General features: G+C 44.0%; 1 protein-coding gene and 1 long non-coding RNA gene across 7 annotated transcripts; one reads left to right on the forward strand and one right to left on the reverse strand.

The window, feature by feature from the left end:
* Nucleotides 1-1,192: 1,192 nt before the first annotated feature.
* LOC125544707 (subtilisin-like protease SBT5.6) lies at nucleotides 1,193-8,401 on the reverse strand. The gene is made up of 10 exons (XM_048708450.1): nucleotides 8,179-8,401; nucleotides 7,877-7,971; nucleotides 7,613-7,710; nucleotides 7,288-7,449; nucleotides 7,076-7,187; nucleotides 2,938-3,502; nucleotides 2,736-2,836; nucleotides 2,272-2,629; nucleotides 1,958-2,171; nucleotides 1,193-1,834 (listed from the first exon to the last, which is right to left on the reverse strand). Exons 1-10 carry the CDS (start codon nucleotides 8,287-8,289, stop codon nucleotides 1,302-1,304), a joined length of 2,349 nt encoding a protein of 782 aa, XP_048564407.1. The 5' UTR covers nucleotides 8,290-8,401; the 3' UTR covers nucleotides 1,193-1,301.
* A 1,008-nt stretch (nucleotides 8,402-9,409) lies between these two features.
* On the forward strand, nucleotides 9,410-13,510 carry LOC125544708. Of its 6 annotated transcripts, none has more exons than XR_007299615.1 (5): nucleotides 9,410-9,658; nucleotides 11,511-11,569; nucleotides 12,221-12,524; nucleotides 12,628-12,820; nucleotides 13,017-13,510. It is a non-coding gene; the product is annotated as an uncharacterized LOC125544708 (long non-coding RNA). The 6 variants fall into 6 exon arrangements; XR_007299616.1 differs by having other exon boundaries at nucleotides 9,429-9,658; nucleotides 11,440-11,569; XR_007299618.1 differs by having other exon boundaries at nucleotides 9,429-11,569; nucleotides 12,615-12,824.
* Nucleotides 13,511-19,188: the final 5,678 nt, after the last annotated feature.

The following is a 19,188-nucleotide window of genomic DNA, read 5'->3' on the forward strand; positions in this document are numbered from 1 at the left end:
CTCAAAAAGTTGCCTTCTGTTTTAGTGAAAAAAAACTCCTAAATTTGCCATCTATTTTTGAAGAAAAACTTACTAAATTTGCCATGTGTAAACATTTCATTATAGGTAGTGCAATAATTTTATTTAGTTTTTAATCCATGGTAATTTTATGTTTTGAAATCATGGGCCATAGCAAATTCCCTTCTTTTTCTTTAATTTTCATGATGGAAATTTTATTCTTTAGTGTCATGGCAATTGTATTTTTTTAACATGGCAATTTATACTACCATACCATGGCAAATTCCTCACACACAATTTTGTCTTCAAATTGTGCATACAATTTAATTAAAAATATCATGGCATTTTTTACTATGAATCTTGCATGGCGTTTTGTTTTGTTTGTATGATGAAAATTGCCATGACTATTTTCCTTTTGGGTCATTGAAAGAAACAATTTCGTTTTACCCATGGCATTTTTTGTGCTTTAACGTTGATGCCTTCTTTTTCGTAGCACTGCAAAATCTGGGCTTTAATCTGGCCCAACATAGAAACAGTTGGGCTTTTTTCGCTACCAGGCTGTAGGGTCGACAGGGAGGGGCATTCGGGCCTGGGGGGCTCTCCTCCCGAACGAATAAGTTCGGATCGATCCCCCCTCCACTACGAACGAACGTTCGTGCGTTATCTACGTCCATCTTTTAAGGGATTGACTTGGCCGGAGCATATAAGCTTGATTGGTAAAATTCTTGTGCAATGCTAGTAGGTATATAAACTTGGTTGGTAAAATTCTTGTGCAAGTGAATACAAAGTGGAGCATCACGCTTGCCATCGTTTTCGTGAACTTTGTGCCGATATAGAGAATATCCGGGCAGCCCCTGGGTTTTCAGCGTTGGAGTGGAAAAAGACAGGCTACCAGCGCTCTATACATGCGTGGGCTCGTGGGTCGTGGTATATCCTGCGATCCTGGACTCTAGCGAGGACTCCCGCGTCGACGTCTTTCTACTGTGGCAGCATGCACGAAAGCACGCGGACTGTGTCGTGTTGGCGTGAACCACCGCTGCCGGTCATACACCTGTAACGCCGCCGGGTTTGGACAATGGGTGTGGTTGGTTGGCCTGCCGGCCACGGGCGCCGGTGAAGACTGACGGTGGTGCACGCACGGTGTGGATAAGGAAGCGGATGCGCGCAGCCATTGGCATCTCGAGCCTCCAGAACGGGATACGAACCCACGATCCATTTGGCGTATAGCACATGCACAACGAGGGAGTAGTTTTGTACGTGTTCATCTATTCTTCAAATTGGCCAGTAATGGCAAGAACGAATGATCACGCGACGAGAACAACGACGGGGCTCCTCACAGCGTGGACTCCGTCGCTCCACGTGTACGAGCCTGCAAGATATTTCCTCTTCATACGCCGACTTCTCTTCCCGGTCGCTGCGATCTTTATCGTGAAGGTCTTCTTCTCTCCGGTGCGTGCGAAGGCGAGGCTCGTCGGCGAGACCTTCACGGAGAAGCCCATGGGCTCGACCACAGCGACGCTGTAATGCGCCCCAGGCTCGCCGACGTTGGTCACCGTCCGGTGCACGGTGGTGGACCCGTTGAGGCCGTGGATGGCGACGGAAGGGTAGTTGAGCTCGTGCGGACGCGGCGGGCTCGCCGGGCACGGGAACGAGCGGTCCAGCTGCGCGCCTTCGCTCGCGCAGGCGTAGAGGAGGTAGTCCTGGAAGGACGCGTCGTACACCAGGCCCGGGTCCATCGCGTGCTTGGGCCTGATGTGGCCCGAGCCGTAGTCCATGGGCCCCGCCACTGTTCCGTCAGCGTTCGTTATTGGGCCGCCTTCCGCGTTGTTAGTCGTTGCTGTCAAAACCATACACAAAGAGATCACGTGGGCCCACTTCCGCCACCATTCTCAATCAATGTAAAGAAAAGCAGAACTTGGCCCTATGCATGCAAATCGCGTTGCCGGAGAAGGGAAATTACCGGTGGTCATGATGGCTGACCGGATTGCGGCGGCGCTCCAGTCGGGGTGGGCAGACTTGAGGAGGACGGCGGTGGCGGAGACGTGCGGGCACGACATCGATGTCCCGGAGATGATGTTGTACTTCACCACGCGATTGTCGCCGTCGAGCTTTGTGGGCGACGACGCCTCGCTCCATGCCGCCAGGATGTTCAGGCCCGGCGCCGTCACGTCAGGCTGCACGCACACATTGCATGCAGATGCAGTTAGCACAGATAATCGACAAGAGTCATCTTGAGAAGATGCAAATGCAAATGGATGCCGTTTGTGCTCGTACCTTGAGGATGCTGGGCTCGAGGACGTTGGGTCCACGCGACGAGAACTGCGCCATCACCGGCGACGGCTTGACGTCCACGACTGTCCTCGAGCGCTCCAGGTAAGCGGCTGGGTTCGTGCTGGAATTAATGTAGCTGAGTATGGTGTCGACGTCGGCCATGGAGACTGCCGTTCCGGGGAGCACGTGCGCGTCGACGGGCACCTCGCTGCCGTACATCGGCGGGTTGCCGAGCACGATCGCCGCGCCGCCCGCCCGCTTCACCTCCAGGCCTTTGCCCACCCTCAGACCGCTCCCCCTCAAGCACACCACGATTTTGCCTCGCACCTTCTTTGGCGACAGTGAGTTCGGCAGACATTGGCTGCGTCCAAATGCAAAATTTGAACCTTGTTCGATTAGCAAGTGTGACGTACCTGTGTTGTACGTATATTTTTTTGAGATTTCAGTACAGTTGGTTCGTTTATTACTTGGTAACGTTGGCGGGAGTGCCAGGAACCACGGCGTGTGCTGCATAAACCATTCGATACGTCCTGTTCGCCGGCAGTTGATATGGTGTTACCGTTTGTCCCTGATATGGAAGTACGGTAAATCACACGTCAGTCCATTTTAATTAAAAGAAAAATCAAGAATAACATACGTTAAATGACATGAATTTTCTTAGGCGTTTACCATGATCACCATGCCATTACCAAGCCTGATGGGCGAGTTGAAAGAGCGGTCGATGCTGCTGGCGCCGACCGTGAGTATCCACGGCGCAAGGTTCGACACAGTGGCCGGCGCGGGGCCAGAGTTCCCACCGCTGCACACGACAACCACGCCGCGCCTGGCGGCGTGCAGCGCGCCGACGGCGATGCCGTCGTCCGGTAGCCGTGGCTGCTTTCCGGAGGACACGATGGAGACGCTCATCACGTCGACGCCGTCGCCGACCGCGTCGTCCATGGCCGCGAGCATGTCGGCGTCGAAGCATGTGTTCTCGATGCTGGGGTTGGGCCCCGGTATGGGCCAGCACACCTTGTAGATGGCGAGGCGGGCGAGCGGCGCCCCGCCCGAGGCCGTGCCGGCAGCGAACCCCCCGAGCGCCGCCACGCCCGGCACGGCGCGGCCCGCGACGGTGGACGCGGTGTGGGTGCCGTGGCCGTCGTGGTCGCGCGGCGAGCGGCACTCGTTCGTGGTGTTCAGCCTGCCGTGCTGGGCCTCGTAGGCCTTGAGGTAGTACCGCGCGCCGATGACCTTCCTGCGTGCCGGTGTACGTATGAACTGCAATCTTCACTACTTCTCTACTACTTAAAAAGAACTAAGCTTTTCATTTCACATTTATTCTCACCATTCTTTTGTCAAACCTTTCATGTATATGATAATCAATCATCTTAATTTACTTATCTTCTAAACCAATTGCAATTTAATTTACTTACCAAACTTCTAATTGAAATATAAGATAATTCACGGTCAGAATTTGATTAACATTTACAGTTTTGCTAAAGCACATCTAGATGTGCTATAAGTATTGCACATCTAAGTCCTATATCATTGATCTTATGCGAAGATTCGTGTGAGTATTTTCTTTTTTTCCTTTTTTTTCTGCACTTGTTTGTGTCACTTAGATGTGTAATAACTAAGGCACATCTAGATGTGCCCTAGACAAGCCCTAACATTTATTTACACATTCATATTATTATTGACAGATAAATCACAAGCTAACATATTAAAATATTTATATCCCGTTAACAATCATCTGATTTGGCCTATGCTTACAACAGTTGAGTAAGCAAATTTGCATAATATCACATCAATTTTCTGCAACTATCGAGGGAGTAAAATCTCACGCTGTCAGGCTGACAGGGATCTTGTTTTGCACGGAGTGCGAGGAAAAGGCGTCAGGGGGGTTCTACCTTGGGCCAGTTCTTTAGTCACCTGTCCACATAATCAGTCGTTTAGTTCTTTTTTGTGATTCCAGCCTGAGATTGTTGTATGAGTTTTTTTTTGCGGGGAGATTCTTGTATGAGTTGTATGCTGAAATGTCTGTAACGCCTCTAAATTGAAACTGAGTATTGTATTGCTAACACTAGGTTATTTTAGATTCATGTCCCATATGAACATGAAAGCGAGTTGCAAATATCATAAAGTGTATATACACTTTTTAATTACAACATCCATATTCATACTAAGTCAACTAGCAAAATACAAATTTTTTACTATATTAGCAAATATCATAAAGTGTACGCTTTTGCGATTTTGATTCCTTGGATTGTGATTCTTCATAATCGAACGAAAAGAACTGGCCCCTAATCTGCTGCATAGAGAAAACTACTCTATGGCAGACTGTTTGTGTTTGTACGTCTGCTACTGCTAACAGTGCTAAGCCATGCAGGTAGAGATTACAAAACAAGTTGTGCACTGCAGTGAGTCGAGAAGTCGCCAAGCTGGAGTCTTGCGCCCGAGCTGGCCTGCCATCTTAGGTTTTTGTTCTGGCGTGCACTGTCTGGTCCCGGTTAAAACGTGCAAGCACCCACGCCGGAGATTCTAGTTTGGATACATCGACATCATAGACCGGCTGTGTGTGTATGGGTGGGGGGGGGGGGGGGGGGGGGGTGGACAAAACTGACCTCGAGGCGCAACTATTTCACAAACTAAACCGTAGGCGAAACAAATTCACCTAACTAACCCTTTTATGTAGCGCTGACCTATTGAGTAGCGCCGAACTGACAGCCGCTACACTCCTGGCCAGTGTGGCACCCTGGGGCCAGACTGGGCCTCATCCCTGGTTGTGCAGCGCCTAGGTGAAAGGAGCTGTACTACCTTGTGCAACGCCTAGGTGAAAGAAGCTGCACAATCACTTATGCATTTGTTTAAGTCTTACCGAAAAAATTGATTCACACACATATTACATACTGTATTTGTAGTTTCTGCAGATTAAAAGAGTGTAGTGCCTAACGCTCAGGCACTACACCAGACAGTGTAGCGCCTAGCACTCAGGTGCTACACTGCCACTTAGCATTTTCCAGCCAGTTCCAGCCTGCTGAAACCCTTCTGTAAACTTTTTTTTTATGTTTGCTATATTCCTTGGTTAATTTGGCACAACATATTGTTATTTGTACTGAAAAAATGGTGCTTGTTTGTGTGTTTACCAAAGCATGACAAGGCAAAAGTGGTTCAGACACTGCTATTTGTGAATGGGATAAAAGACACTGCTCCAGACAGGCAGACACTATTTGGCACTCGCCTTCCCACTGTCATTGGCGGCTCATATGCATATGTTGTTCCAGTCCTCTCCATAATCCATGAACGATCGCTTGCACAAATAGCGGATGGCCATACTATAAGTTTCAAATTATTCTTCCACATTTTCTATCTTATAACAAGAATAATGGCAACTCGAATAAGCTATCTCACTGGTGCAAATATTCATGTTATGCATTTCAGTTTATCTTTTGTTCTATCTGCAGAGGTTCCTTCAGACAATGAGAGCGACACAAGGTGCGTTGATAGTGTGGTCAAGCATTCAGATAATTCTTGGTTATAGCCAGTTGTGGGCAATATGTTCGAGGTACAACAAAGTACCACTTCTCATTTAGCTGACGTGCTAGCTTTTTCAGTCCAAAAGTTTAAACATTTATTTCTTGGCTCATGTCAGAATCTTAGTCTGTTAAAAAATTTATACTGAACCTGACTGATTATTTGCTTCAGTTTTAGCAATTAGCATGCCATTTTAACATGTGTTCATATACTGGACCAAATATGCAATTATGGATATTTTGTTCTTGCTTTTTTGTTATACTATCCTGGTCCCTCCGGCCCCCCGTTACCCGTCCACTTTGTGTGCCCATCAGTTTGAATAATGGGGGTCACTTTACATAAAGCGTAATATGCCGATGTGTTAAACAAAGAGTGGGCAAAATAGTCAAAAGTTGTTGGAACATGGTAACTATTACCTTCATCCTGGTTTATAAGTCCTTTTTGTATTTTATGCCAAATTTTGACTAGAGATTTAACTAACAAGATATTAATGCATGCCATCAAAAGTTATATCGTTGATTTGTATTTGAACATAGTTTTCAATTTAATTACTTTTATGACATGCATTAACATTTTGTTAGTACAATTTAAAGTCAAAATTTGCCACAGAATAAAAGGGGCTAATAAACCAGGACAAAGGTAGTACCTTTGCATCTAAGACAAGAATAAGAACATTAACAGTATGCCGATTGTGCAGCTCCTTTCATCTAGGCGCTGCACAACCAGGGGTGCGGCCCGGTCTGGCCCCGGGTGCCACGCCGGCCAGGAGCGTCATGCGCTACTTAGTGTAGTGCAGTGCCGGCCTGTCAAGCGCTACACAAAAAGATTAGCTGGTGAATTTGTTTCGTCCACTGCGAAAGTTTGTGAAATAGTTGCGCCTTGAGGTCAGTTTTGTCCATTTTACCGTGTATGTCACTGTTTGGTTCTCGTTTGGTCGTCAGTCGTCACTGTCTAGTCATCTCAATCATAGGTAGATGCACTGCATGTATGTCTGCCTTTTGTTTTGTAAGTTGCCTTAGTTCGATATTGTTATGATTTTTAGTTAGACGAAGTGATCCATCAATATGGTCACAAGATGGAAGACGGATAGCAAGAGGCCGTGTGTATGTCCCCTGTTTCCAGCAAGAATATACTAGCCTGAATAGACCGACCAACCAATCTTCCAACGATAACAAAGCCACGAATGCACGATGCAGTGCGCAGAAGTACATAGTACTACGTATGTAAGTATTTGTATGTGATAATACACTACAAATAGCTGATTATACCAACAAAAAACCTGCTAATAGCTGACCTGTTGCAAGAGGAGGAATTGAAGGAATCTCCTCCTTGACACACTCCCTTCCACCGCGCGGGCACTGGCCCTAGCCCCTCGTCGCTGAAGCTCCTCGACTCCGGCCAGATCCCTGCAGTTTCAAACAGCGGCTCTTGTCAAATGAAACGTCGACACGTGAAGGCTTTAGTTGATTGGCCGGAAGCACGCAAGTCAGTAGAGAGCCTTCTCACCGGAGTCCAGCATGCCTACGATGACATTCTCGCCGGCGTGAGCGCCGGACGGCAGCCAGCCCTTGCTGAGCCCTTCCTCCAAACCCACAAACTCCCAAGACCTCGTGGTGTGCGGGGACCACCTCCCGTCGCTCCGGAAGGCAGACACTACCTCAGTCCTCTCTGCCGGACACGGCACATGCATCAGCCAAACGCACGCACAAAGACATACAGGCAACGGTGGTGGATTAATCACAGTATTATTATTTATCGTGTATGGATTTTGGAGAAAACCCTAGTGTCACCGTAGACAGACACTGCCTCAGTCCTGCCGGTAGGACACTACCTGAAAGCTTTGTGGCTTGGTCGTCCGAGAGAAGGGCCGCGAAGCCATTTAGAGTGTGCTTGTAGCTGTACAGCAGCGACGCCCGTGCCTCCTCCTCGCTGGTGAACCACAGAGAGAGCGTGTGAATGACTAGCTGCACGAAGCCGGACTCGCTAGTGTCCATTATCAGCAAGAATCACCCGGCAAATGTAGAGGACGTGCGCGCCGCCATGTACGATCATGGTATGTATGCATACGTTCCTTCATTAATGGATGTGTGTGTACCTGCCCTTGACGGAGAGGAGGAGGGCATGGTGATCATCAAGGATGGTTCCCTTCGACTTGGCTCCGGCGTGCTCGCCCAGATACACTATATAGACCTGCCCACAACGGCGGTACGAAAGTTCAGTATCCGTCCCTTCCGCATAGCATGCAGCTCACACAAAATTAAACATAAATAAGGGGAGTTATTAAACGATACAATAGCATCATGAACGGCAGGACGGAGCCGGCCATGATCTAATCAAACTAAACCCGTGAGAAATATGTTGATCAACAACGAAAAATGGATTGATCCAGAGGATGACCTGGCTTTGCTTGGTCGTCGAGGCAGCGGCAGTGAAGAGGGAAAAGAGGAAGAGGAAGAACACAAGTCCGGACATGGCTGGTTGTCCGCTGCCCCCTCCTGTCGTCTTCATCGGCACGCCGTAGCTCGCTCTGTGCTTCGACGGCTTGGAGGCTGTTTATATGTCCACTATACAGACACAGGTTCTGTGGCGAGGCGATGGAGAGGGCAAAAGGGACATCGGCGGAATAGTTTGACTCTCTCTAGCCCGCTTGAGACGATACTATCTTTTGCTTGTATTTTATGGGAGTACCTAAAACTTATCTAGATAAAACGTAATTTAATCTCATTCATCTGGAAAACAAAAACGGATACAACTCACGTCAGCACACACGCATCTTATAGCACCACATCCAATGGCTATAAAAGGTGAATGAGACCAAATTAAATTTCATCTAGATGAGTTCTAGCAAAATTGGTATTTTATTATTTGTAATTTCCTGCTCTCTTCCCTGTATTCCTTTTTCCTTTTGGCAGAAGAATCTTCCCTAGCTTCAACTTGAAGCTGTGATGAGTTAATTAACTTGGATATTTTGGTCTGGATTCGATACATATACTCTCTCCGTCCGTGAATAAGTGTACTTCTAGTTTTTGTTTTAAGTCAAAGATTTAAAACTTTGACCACCTTTCTAGGAAAAAGTAAAAGCATTGATGACTTCAAATTAGTATCACTAGATTCATCATGAAATATACTATGATAATATATCAATTTGATGTCATATATATTACTACTATTTTTTAGAAAATTGGTCAAAATTTTAAAATTTTGACTTAGAACAAAAGCTAGATGTACACTTATTCGCGGACGGAGGGAGTACTCTTCACTCTTGGCATTTTCACCAACAACAAAAAAGCTAGTCTGGCACTCATATCGCATCCACTAGTGTCTTATTTCGAAGAATAATCCACTAGCACTTTAGCTACATGTGAGTCAGCTGAAAATTCTTTTTGGATCAGTCGATTTGTGGCCATCCAATTCTGCTTTGAGATTTGTGCTGTTTGGTTTTTCTCCGTGTCGTTTCAGTGGTGAGTTGGGTTGTGTGGAATCGATTGACCCCTTTTTTCGGTCAGTCGAATTGCTTATTGGGCTCGTTCTCTACTTTGGTTGCGCCATTTTGGCTCCCACCGCCCATTACCAGGCTGAGCCCAGCCTGCGTCGCCTTGTTGCCTTCGCCTTATCTCTTCGGTGCGTTCCCCAGTTTGCCTGTCAGTTACTTCCCTTACTCTCAGTTGCTCTCCTCTTCGTCTCCTCTTCCGATCCAGAGCTAGGGTTCATCGAGTTTTCCTCTCCTTTGTGTCCCCCCTCTCACTTTCTCGTCTGATCTACTCTACTTTTGTGGTTATTTAGCTGTTAGTTTTGTACCTTTTGTTGTTCTATATGCAGGATTTGCTCTCGGGGATTTCTTGGGTTAGGGATCTTTGTGCTCCATCTGCTTGTTCAGGTATTTTACCTGCTCAATCTTTTTTTCTTGTCTTTCTATGTCTTTTGTAATGTTTCGTGGTAGAATGGGATGTATGGTTAGGGTTCTTGTTTAGCATGCTTTGGTTAGGGTTTTCGTAATCTTCCTTTTTTTTCCTTCAATCTTGCTCTTTTGGTTAGGATTTGTGTCTTCTCTTCCCTTTTTTTCTTTTAGAATAAGTTGCTAGATATCTGGTGGAATAGATGTGCGGTAGTTTGATTTTTTGGGTTTGGTTTTTTATGGCTGGGGTAGGCTTGTGCTATAGATTTATTAGATTTCTGGATATTTTGTTGATTTGGTGTGATTGAAGAATAGGAAGTGAGTTTCTACGTCTTGAACTGTTAAATCAAATGTGTGTAAGGTTAATCTAATGTTAAATCTAGGTCTTTGTGGTTCTTACAATGAGCTTTTTTCCGGACCTTCTGTTGAGAGTTTTGTTAAAGGTCCTCTTTTTTTAAACTTAATCCCCTTTACTTTGTGTTTCTAAATGCTCATAGGCTTAACATTACTATATTCAACTTCGTAGGCTTAGCTTGCTCATCAAATTCTTTATTCAGAGTGTTTTGTAGGAGATTTATAATCTTTCGAGTATCCATGTACTTACAGTAATCCTAAGTGAATTACTAGTCATGTATATTTATTTATTGAATTTTATTTTTGTGCATGAAAAATATGTATTCTTCTCGCAGTTTTCAACTGTTGTAAATTAGAATGTACTTACCTTTGTTGCTAATATACCTTTTACTCCATGTTGATTTTGTTCTTGCTGATTTTATTTGTGTGCAAATTGTGTAGCCCGCATGTGTAAATCTACAATAATTAGTATCATGACATAGCAGTAAGTCATAGTAGCAATTGTCGGATCCCATGATATTCAAAATATATGATATGGTATTCCCAACGTCTGCAAATTGCTCCAAGAATGGCTCTCAGCCAAGACACCTACCACATTGTTTTCTCTTTGTGTTTTTAGAATATGCTTTGCCGCAGCTTGTCAGTGTTGTGTATTTTGTGAACCCTTCATGTGCAACTAAAGACAGATAGTACTTTCCGAATATTGTAGACATTGGGAATACCATGTTCAACTAGTACTTTATGAATATTGTAGTTACAATAGGTGCAACCTATAGTAGGGGTGGGTGTTTTTGCACCCAAAGAAGGAGAGCAACATAGAGTAGGAATGTATGCTTAGGTCTGCTTTTGTGTGTGCATATTTTTGTATGCTTGATGTGGTAGCGTTTTAACTGTTGTAAATTAGAATATACTTACCTTTGTTGCTAGTATATATCTTATACTCCGTGGTAGCAATGGTTGGATCCCATGATATGCAAAATATTTTTTCTATGGTATTCCAAATGTCTGCAATTGCACCAACAATGGTTCTCGGCCAATACTCCTACTAATCTATTGCTCTATTTCTTTAGAATATGCTTTGCTCTAGTCTGTAGATGTTGTTCCTGATAATGATGTTGTGCAAGTTCCTAATCCTTCTTGTGCAGTTGAATGGTTTGATAGTTCCATTAGTTTTTCTAATAGTTTGATAGTTTGACTAGTGATAGTTAATTCTATTATTGTGAGATAGTTGCCGTAGTTGGTGAGAGCTAGTTGCATTGCTTATTGCTTGCTATTTTTTCTATGAGCTTTGTGATGTTGTTTAGTTTTAGGTAGTTTTTATTGTTGTTGTTGCTATAAATTTACCTAGATGCTACCCTTTTAACCTATTTTGTGGTTTTCCCTTTGATGAGTTCCCTTTTTATATTAAGGCTTCTTTTTTTATTTTATGTGGGCATGGTTTGCCCTATCTGCCATAATCCGGATGGACCCTGTGAGCCAGGTGATCTAGTTCTCCACGAGTTTGACGTTGTCCTCAATGAAAGTTGCTTTAGGCACATGGTGAGTTGATTTTATTATAAGTGTAACATCTTTTCAATTTCTTACTATTTTAGTATGTTATGGTGATGTAATTGTGAGTGTAATTAATATGAAATTCAACTAATAAATTAATTAGTTCTCCAGTTAGAATTTTAATACGAGGTTGATATTACTATTTTTTTGCTTCATTTCTGCTTATAGCTTGCTGAATTTGGTATTGTGCAATTTGTGAAGTAATGTTTTGCATGTTTTAGGTATTTTAGTATCTTATAGGTGATGTCATTGTGAGTTCAGTTGGTATTCAACTTATAAATTAATTAGCTATTCAGTTAGAAGTTTAATATGAGGTTGTTATCATTAATTCTTTGCTTCATTTCCCTTTTTTAGAGCTTGCTCTATTTCGGTTTTGTGCAATTTATCCAGTAATGTTTTGCATTCTTTAGGTAAATTCAATCTTATAGGTGACATCATTGTTAGTTGAATTTTTATTCATCTTATAAGATAATTAGTTCTCCAATTAGAAGTTTAATACAAGATTGATATTGGTAATTATTTGCTTCATTTCAATTTATGGCTTGCTGAATTTGTTATTGTGCAATTTCTTTAGTATTGTTTTGCATTTTTAGGTAATTGAGTATCTTATTATATTTTTATATTTATTTTATATTGCAGTACATTCCCTACAATTTTAGAGCTTTTGTAGCTTATTACATTGATGAGCAGAGGGATGCTGCTATGATGTTACAGTACAAGAAGGTTGAGCCTGCTCTTCTTACTTATGAAGGAAGGTCTTACCCTCCTTTGTTTAAGCATTGACCCAATTTAGCAAGTTTTATGGCAATGCTTGGTTGAGTTAACTATGACTATGGTCTTCGTGCTGGAGACCGGATAGTGTTCTCTCTGGACCATATGACCTTTGATCTGAAAGTGGACACTTATCGGGGTGCAGAAAGGTTGCTTCCTATTCTTTGTGTTGGTAAGTTTTTGAATTTTTCAAATTAATTTAGTGGGGTTTAAAATTTTCATGCTTAATATTATCTGTAATATGTGTATAACTTTTTTTTAGTTTTGTTTTGTAGCTTTTGAAAATTTGTCTAATGATAAATACCAGTATGTTGGCTATGCTGTCTTCTCTCAGCAAATAGCGTTTAACTATCATGAGACCCGCTTCTTTCTTTGGTGTCTCTTTCAAGACAATTTCCTGCGTTGCCGCCCATTTGTGCATCTCATGACTGTCACCAACATCACACCAACATCAACCGGCATATCATGGTGGGTAAGTTGTTGTGAATGATTTTGTTGTTAGTTTTTGAAGGTTATCTGATTAGTTGAACTTTTTGATTTTCTAGTTGAGCATGAGTGCCTGGTTAGTCTATATTTTTCAGTGTTCATCTTGCTATTTAATTATTTTATGAATCTTTAGAGATCAATTTAACCTTATATTCTTTTATTTTTTGTTTATTTTTAGAAAATCCCCAAGACTGTTGTTTGAAGCTTGAAGAGATTTGTTGATGTGCCGAATGCGTTTGTCACTCTGGTAGCTATGGATGAGGGTGTGCATGTAATCACTCCTTCGTCATTTTCTATTAGCAAGCAAGATGGGGGGATGGTGATTCAGAACAACACTTTCAATGAGTTCTTCCCAGCCGCTTCTCTTATTGAAGGCAATGTTGTTCTCATCACATTCAAAGAACCCATTTACAGATCAGTGTCCATTGTGTTGCAATAGATCATCTACGTGCAAATGCTATGCTTCTGACCTTGATGCAAGTGATAGTGGTAGGGGAATGACAGTTGGTGGTTCCGAGCTTGATCTTTTGGGGGCAAACTATGTTAGTTATATGCAATTATGTATGGACTCCCTTTGGAATTATGTTCAGATGCTTAGTTGTGTATGAACTAGCAAGGTGACCCGCACATTTGCGCGGCTAGATTTATTAATTATTATTCTTGTTTGTGATATAGACTTTAATATGTTATTGTGCTATTAGATAGATAATTTCAATTATAGAAAACTTAATAACCAAATTACTTATGGAATTTTGTTGTTTTCTCAAACAATTTGTTGCCCACACATTTGCCGCTATTCAACTTAATTTTAAAAATAATGATTTCTAGCAACAACAAAAACACCTTGTAGTGTATTCCTATATTAGAGTGTTTGTGCTATTTTTCCTGCCCCGTGTGGCTTGCTACTCATACCCAGTTAATTCACCACTACATAACTATACTTTGTCCAAAACATTTATCAAGGATTTTATGTTTTTGGTAATATTTTTTGTCTTATATTGAATAATCCTACTTAAACTTTGTATTCGCTTTCCATCCAAGGCGTATATGACCATCACAATTGCTGCAACATTTCACTTTTGCTTTGTCTCAACATAACTTTACGTTGCCTTGAGTAGCATGAAGGCTAGTCCAAGCATTTGTGCAACTATATGTAGTGTATATTTCTACATTATACTGAAGTTTCCGATGATGAGTTAAAGTACGCACGATTAACAATTGAGGCCTTATGTGTCCTAACTTGGTGGAACTTGCTTTATTCTCAACTTGACAGGTTAACATACCTATTTCAAACTCGGACAAAGATCCACGATGTAACTTTTCTTGGATCGAAAATGGACTTCCCAAATGAATGGTTGTAGCAAGCACTTCGTGGATTGACATTGTAGCATGGTTACTGTAGACATTCATTAACATGGGTATTGTTTCTATGTGGCCACTGATTCTCAATCAGAAGCCGAGAGAGGTGAAAAAGTCCTAGAAAAAGGTGATCCACTTTGCTTGGTCCTTTATAGGTTTGACATTTTGGTGAAATGTCATTATAAAAATGCGACTGAGATTTAAGAAAAAAGAAACTTAAATAGATAAATCAATCCCGACAATGCTTAAATGGAAAAAATCTTACACTTGTCACTTAATATTGGTCCAACAACCTAGTTTATAGCCTCCATATTACTAATAATTCCTACCCAATCGCTCGAATACTTAAAATGACTCAATTTTCATGCACTCTATATGAACTATAATGTATGTTGTCCATCTATACTTAAAATGACTCAATTTTCATGCACTCTATACTTTGGAAGAAAAAAAATTCTTTTGGCAGTGAATGGTATGTAAAATTGAGGGATGTATCCGGCTTCTCCAGAAAATGGGTTATAAGTAGTAAGAAATGGGCTGTAAATTTTTAAACCAAAGCTAACCGATAATTACATTCGAATTTCGTTTTTTCTGGATTTCAATATTTTAAATTTCATTCATTTTTTGCGTAGATTCTTTTTGTATTTTATTTTGATATAATTTTTTAAAAATTATTTTAATGTGACTCAAAATTTAGTGATTAAAAGAGTTCGGACCCCATCGAAATATGCAAAATTTTGTATATGGTCTGTAATGCTAATAAAAGGAATATGGGCTTCAAAATATATTTAAGAATTAGCAAATGTGCTGTAAATTATTGAAAATAATGGCAAATGAGTTGTATGTTGATTTCCACAGATTTGGAGGTTGACTTCTAGGCCTACTAGGTTGACGATGATGCTGCCCTAAAAAAATTTGACGCGTACGCAAGGCTTTGTCAACTTAGTCAACACAGAGCACTGATTGTTGGATGTCCATCCAACGGCCACCGTGGTTCTTCAATCTCTGATCTTCCTGCTCCAGCCGCTAAATCCAGCGCCGGCGGGACTGCCTGCTCCCTCCTCCCATGGCCGGCTGTGCTGTCGCCAGGCCATCCCTTTACACACCCGCACCTCCTGTTATTTTTCGGCGACGTCAGCCTCACACCGTAGCCGACCAGTCATCCCTCATACTCCATGAGGGAGTCCTAGACTAAGGGGTCCTCGGGCGTCCGGCCTGTTAGCTATGGGCCGGACTGATGGGCTGTGAAGATACGAAGACCGAAGACCGTACCCGTGTCCGGATAGGACTCTTCTTGGCGTGGAAGGAAATCTTGGCAACGGAATATGTAGATTCCCTTCTTTGTAACTGACCTTGTGTAACCCTAGATCCTCCTGGTGTTTATATAAACCGGAGGACTTAGTCCGGATAGGATACTCATTACCGTAGTCATACAGGCTAGACTTCTAGGGTTTTAGCCATTATGATCTCGTGGTAGATCAACTCTTGTAATACTCATATTCATCAAGATCAATCAAGCAGGAAGTAGGGTATTACCTCCATAGAGAGGGCCTGAACCTGGGTAAATATCGTGTCTCCTGGTGTTTATATAAACCGGAGGACTTAGTCCGGATAGGATACTCATTACTGTACTCATACAGGCTAGACTTCTAGGGTTTTAGCCATTATGATCTCGTGGTAGATCAACTCTTATAATACTCATATTCATCAAGATCAATCAAGCAGGAAGTAGGGTATTACCTCCATAGAGAGGGCCCGAACCTGGGTAAATATCGTGTCCCCTGTCTCTTGTTACCATCGATCTTAGACGCACAGTTCAGGATCCCCTACCCGAGATCCGTCGGTTTTGACACCGACATTGGTGCTTTCATTGAGAGTTCCACTGTGCTGTCGCTAAAAGGTTTGATGACCCCTTCAATCGTCAATAATGACGCTGTCCAAGGAGAAACTTTCCTCCCCGGGCAGATCCTCATGTTTGGCGGCTTCGCACTACGGGCCAACTCGTTTGGCCATCCGGAGCAGATTGAAAGCTACGCCCCTGGCCATCAGGTCAGATTTGGAAGCTTGGACTATGTTGCGGACATCCGTGGGGACTTGATCTTCGCCGGATTCGATACCGCAGTAGTCGCTCCTGGTCACCCTGATGATCATGACCTAAATCTGTCGTCAGGCCGCATCCAGGAGATTGCTCCCGTAACCGCTCTGTCCTTAGATCCGGAGCAAGTTGCGCCATCCAAGGATGGGTGGATCAACCCCCCACGGAGGCCACAGATTCCACGACGTTGGAGCCACACATAGACTTAACCTCTCACAATGTCTTTGTCACCAGAACCCCGGACTCGTCTCCAGCCGAAGTTCCGAACCACGTGAGCCTGCGGATACCGAACTTGATCGTTTATCGATCTTCGAATTCAGCACCGCAGACATCTTTCAGCACTCGCCTTTGGGCGATGTGCTAAACTCATTAAAGAACCTGTCCTTGGCGGAGGACTCACAGCCGAACTATATCCGGCTCGAACTAGGGGTTGACGGTGAAGAATTTTGCTTCCCACCCGCCACCCACTTCATAGCCATGGTCGAGGATTTAATCGACAAACTTGATTATGACTCCGAGGACATCGACGGTATGGACGACGATGCCGGAGAAGAAGAGGCCCAGAACCCGCCGTTCACCGGACGCTGGACGGCCACTTCCTCGTATGATGTATACATGGTGGATGCACCAAAGGAGAACAACGACGATGACAAGGAAGATCCTGCTGAGGATAAGCCTTCCGAAATACAGTCCAAACGCCTGCGTCAGCGGCGCCGCTCTAAGTCCCGCCGCAGTAAAGACAGCAACACCGACACAGGAGAAGATAACACTCCAGAAAGAGTTTTTCGCAGGAGACTAACCAGATATGTCTATGTGAATAAGCAGGCGTCGCTGTTGGCCATGACTTCTCATGCTGCCAAAGTCTCCGGACTGGAGCAGACCGAGGAAGAGCTCGGTCGTGCGAAAAAGCAGCTGGAGGACAATCAAGGTATTCAATGTTTTTGTGTATATCCAGGAGGGATGAATGTTTGTGCGCTAACCACAGTGCCGCGATATTTTCTTAGGGGCGATGACCGAGGTAGAGGCCCTCAAGAAGGCGCTGGCCGAGGCCAAGGAGAGGGCGGCGAAGGAATGGACCACCCGAGAAATGCATGAGGCCAAGATTGGGGAGGTCCAGCAGGAGCTCCAAGATGCCGTGATAAAATACGAATCCTTGGAGCGCCAGAATGAGGGCCAAGAGTCCGAACTCGTGAGGGTCCACCAAAGTGCACAAGAGGACCGGGCCGAAGCCCAAAGCGCCCTCCAGGAAATCCAAGAGGCCAAGAAGATTGCGGCGGGTAAGGATTTTATTATGCAAAGCAAGTATGTGAAGACAAGATATCTCTTACTAACCCGGATTTGGAGTTCTCCAGGGGCGTTTGTGGATTTGCCATGCAGCGTTTCTGACGCTGCGGCATTCTTCCGAGCTGAAGAAGCGAGCGCAACGGAGAAGCTGTTCTGGTCGCAATACCTTGCGCCAGAACATCCGGTGGCTTTTAGCGACCAGCTAAAACAGCTGGCCGAGCTGCATAGGGTGGCCGAACACTTAATAGTCCGGCTGTGGCCTGCAGAAGCTATGCCCGGCAGCAACTTCGAACTCGTGAAGCGGCTGGTCCATGCCTGCCCTCAGGTTGACGCCGTCAAGCGGTCGGTTTGTATAGAAGGTGCGCGGATGGCCTTCGCCCGTGTCGAGATGCAATGTGCGAAGATGAATGCCGTCAAGCTCGTGACTGAAGGACCGCCCAAGGGAATGGAGCACCGCACGCCCGCACGATATTTCGACGATGTCCTGGAGGGATCCTGCATTGTAGCAGAGCAATGTGCTAAGGACATTATTTTTGAATGAATATACTCATGTTATCCCCTCCTGTAGTATTGAAAATAGCCGTTATGTAATATAATGCTTGTTTATTTGTTGAAGTTTTTACCTCCTGTGCGACCGTTTTTATTAAATCTGAGGGTTGGCCAGTCGTCGGCTTCAGCCCCCACGTAGGTAGTACGGGGGTGTTCGGGATGAATGTAAACACTCTTTATCCCAACATTTGGTCCTTAAAGGAGGTGTTTAGCGCAAGGAACCAGGCAATCAGACTATGTGGCTTTACCACCCTCACTTAGCCATAGGAGTTTGACAATAAAAATTTAGGCGCATCCCCTAGTATCCGAACTAGGGTGCTGTAAAAACCTGATTGGATAAGAACCGATTCATCGCATAATGCGGAAAAAATCACTAAAGATCATGACAGTCAGTTTTCGGCTTTCTCTACTGAGGTGCTCATCCGGATAAACCAGGTCACAATCGCAGTAGTTCTCCCTTTACTACCCTAGCCGATATAGCAGAACGTAAGGTAGTAAGCACAGGAGCTGGGCAACCCAACTATTGACCAAAGACATGATTCAGAGCCGATGCATATAATGCTAAATCCGAGGTGCCGAACTATACTGTAAAAAGTGTTCGGACTTTGTTGCCGTGTTATGGGGCACAGTGAAGCCCCTGGCGGAATAAAGCGTACCAAAGTGTATGGGTGCGATTTGATAAGATTATCCAAAGAACAAACTAGTGCCATAGAAGTTGGGCTGCAAACTGTTTCCATTATAGTTTGATTAATACGTCAAGGCGTATTTTGTACAAGTAGTGCGATAAGCAACAGTGACTATTTAACATGCCAAGACCAAGGAGGAGCTGCGATGGGTCCTGAAAACAGGTAGAATGATCGCCAATAAGGATGTCTGGAGATTCCCCCATATGTCTGTGCTACTTGTCGCCTTGGTGTGTCCGTCCTTCGAAAGGACCAATTTATCCGGCCATCAGGAGGGGCCTGTGAAAAGGAACCTGAAAAAAAAGAAGAAGGGATAAAAGGAAAAGTAAGCATAGTTGTGCTCCGGGAAGGTCGAGCCGTATTGTGGATCACAGTATGGT

The sequence above is a fragment of the Triticum urartu genome, chromosome 3 (genome assembly GCF_003073215.2).
Source record: "Triticum urartu cultivar G1812 chromosome 3, Tu2.1, whole genome shotgun sequence".
Classification (NCBI taxonomy): Eukaryota; Viridiplantae; Streptophyta; class Magnoliopsida; order Poales; family Poaceae; genus Triticum; species Triticum urartu.

Coding starts and splice junctions, on each gene's coding strand:
- LOC125544707 (XM_048708450.1), bottom strand. CDS start 8,289: ATGAAGACGACAGGAGGGGGCAGCGGACAACCAGCCATGTCCGGACTT. Junction 2,172..2,271: donor TCGAGCCCAGCATCCTCAAG/GTACGAGCACAA, acceptor GTGTGCGTGCAG/CCTGACGTGACGGCGCCGGG. Junction 1,835..1,957: donor GTCAGCCATCATGACCACCG/GTAATTTCCCTT, acceptor TGGTTTTGACAG/CAACGACTAACAACGCGGAA.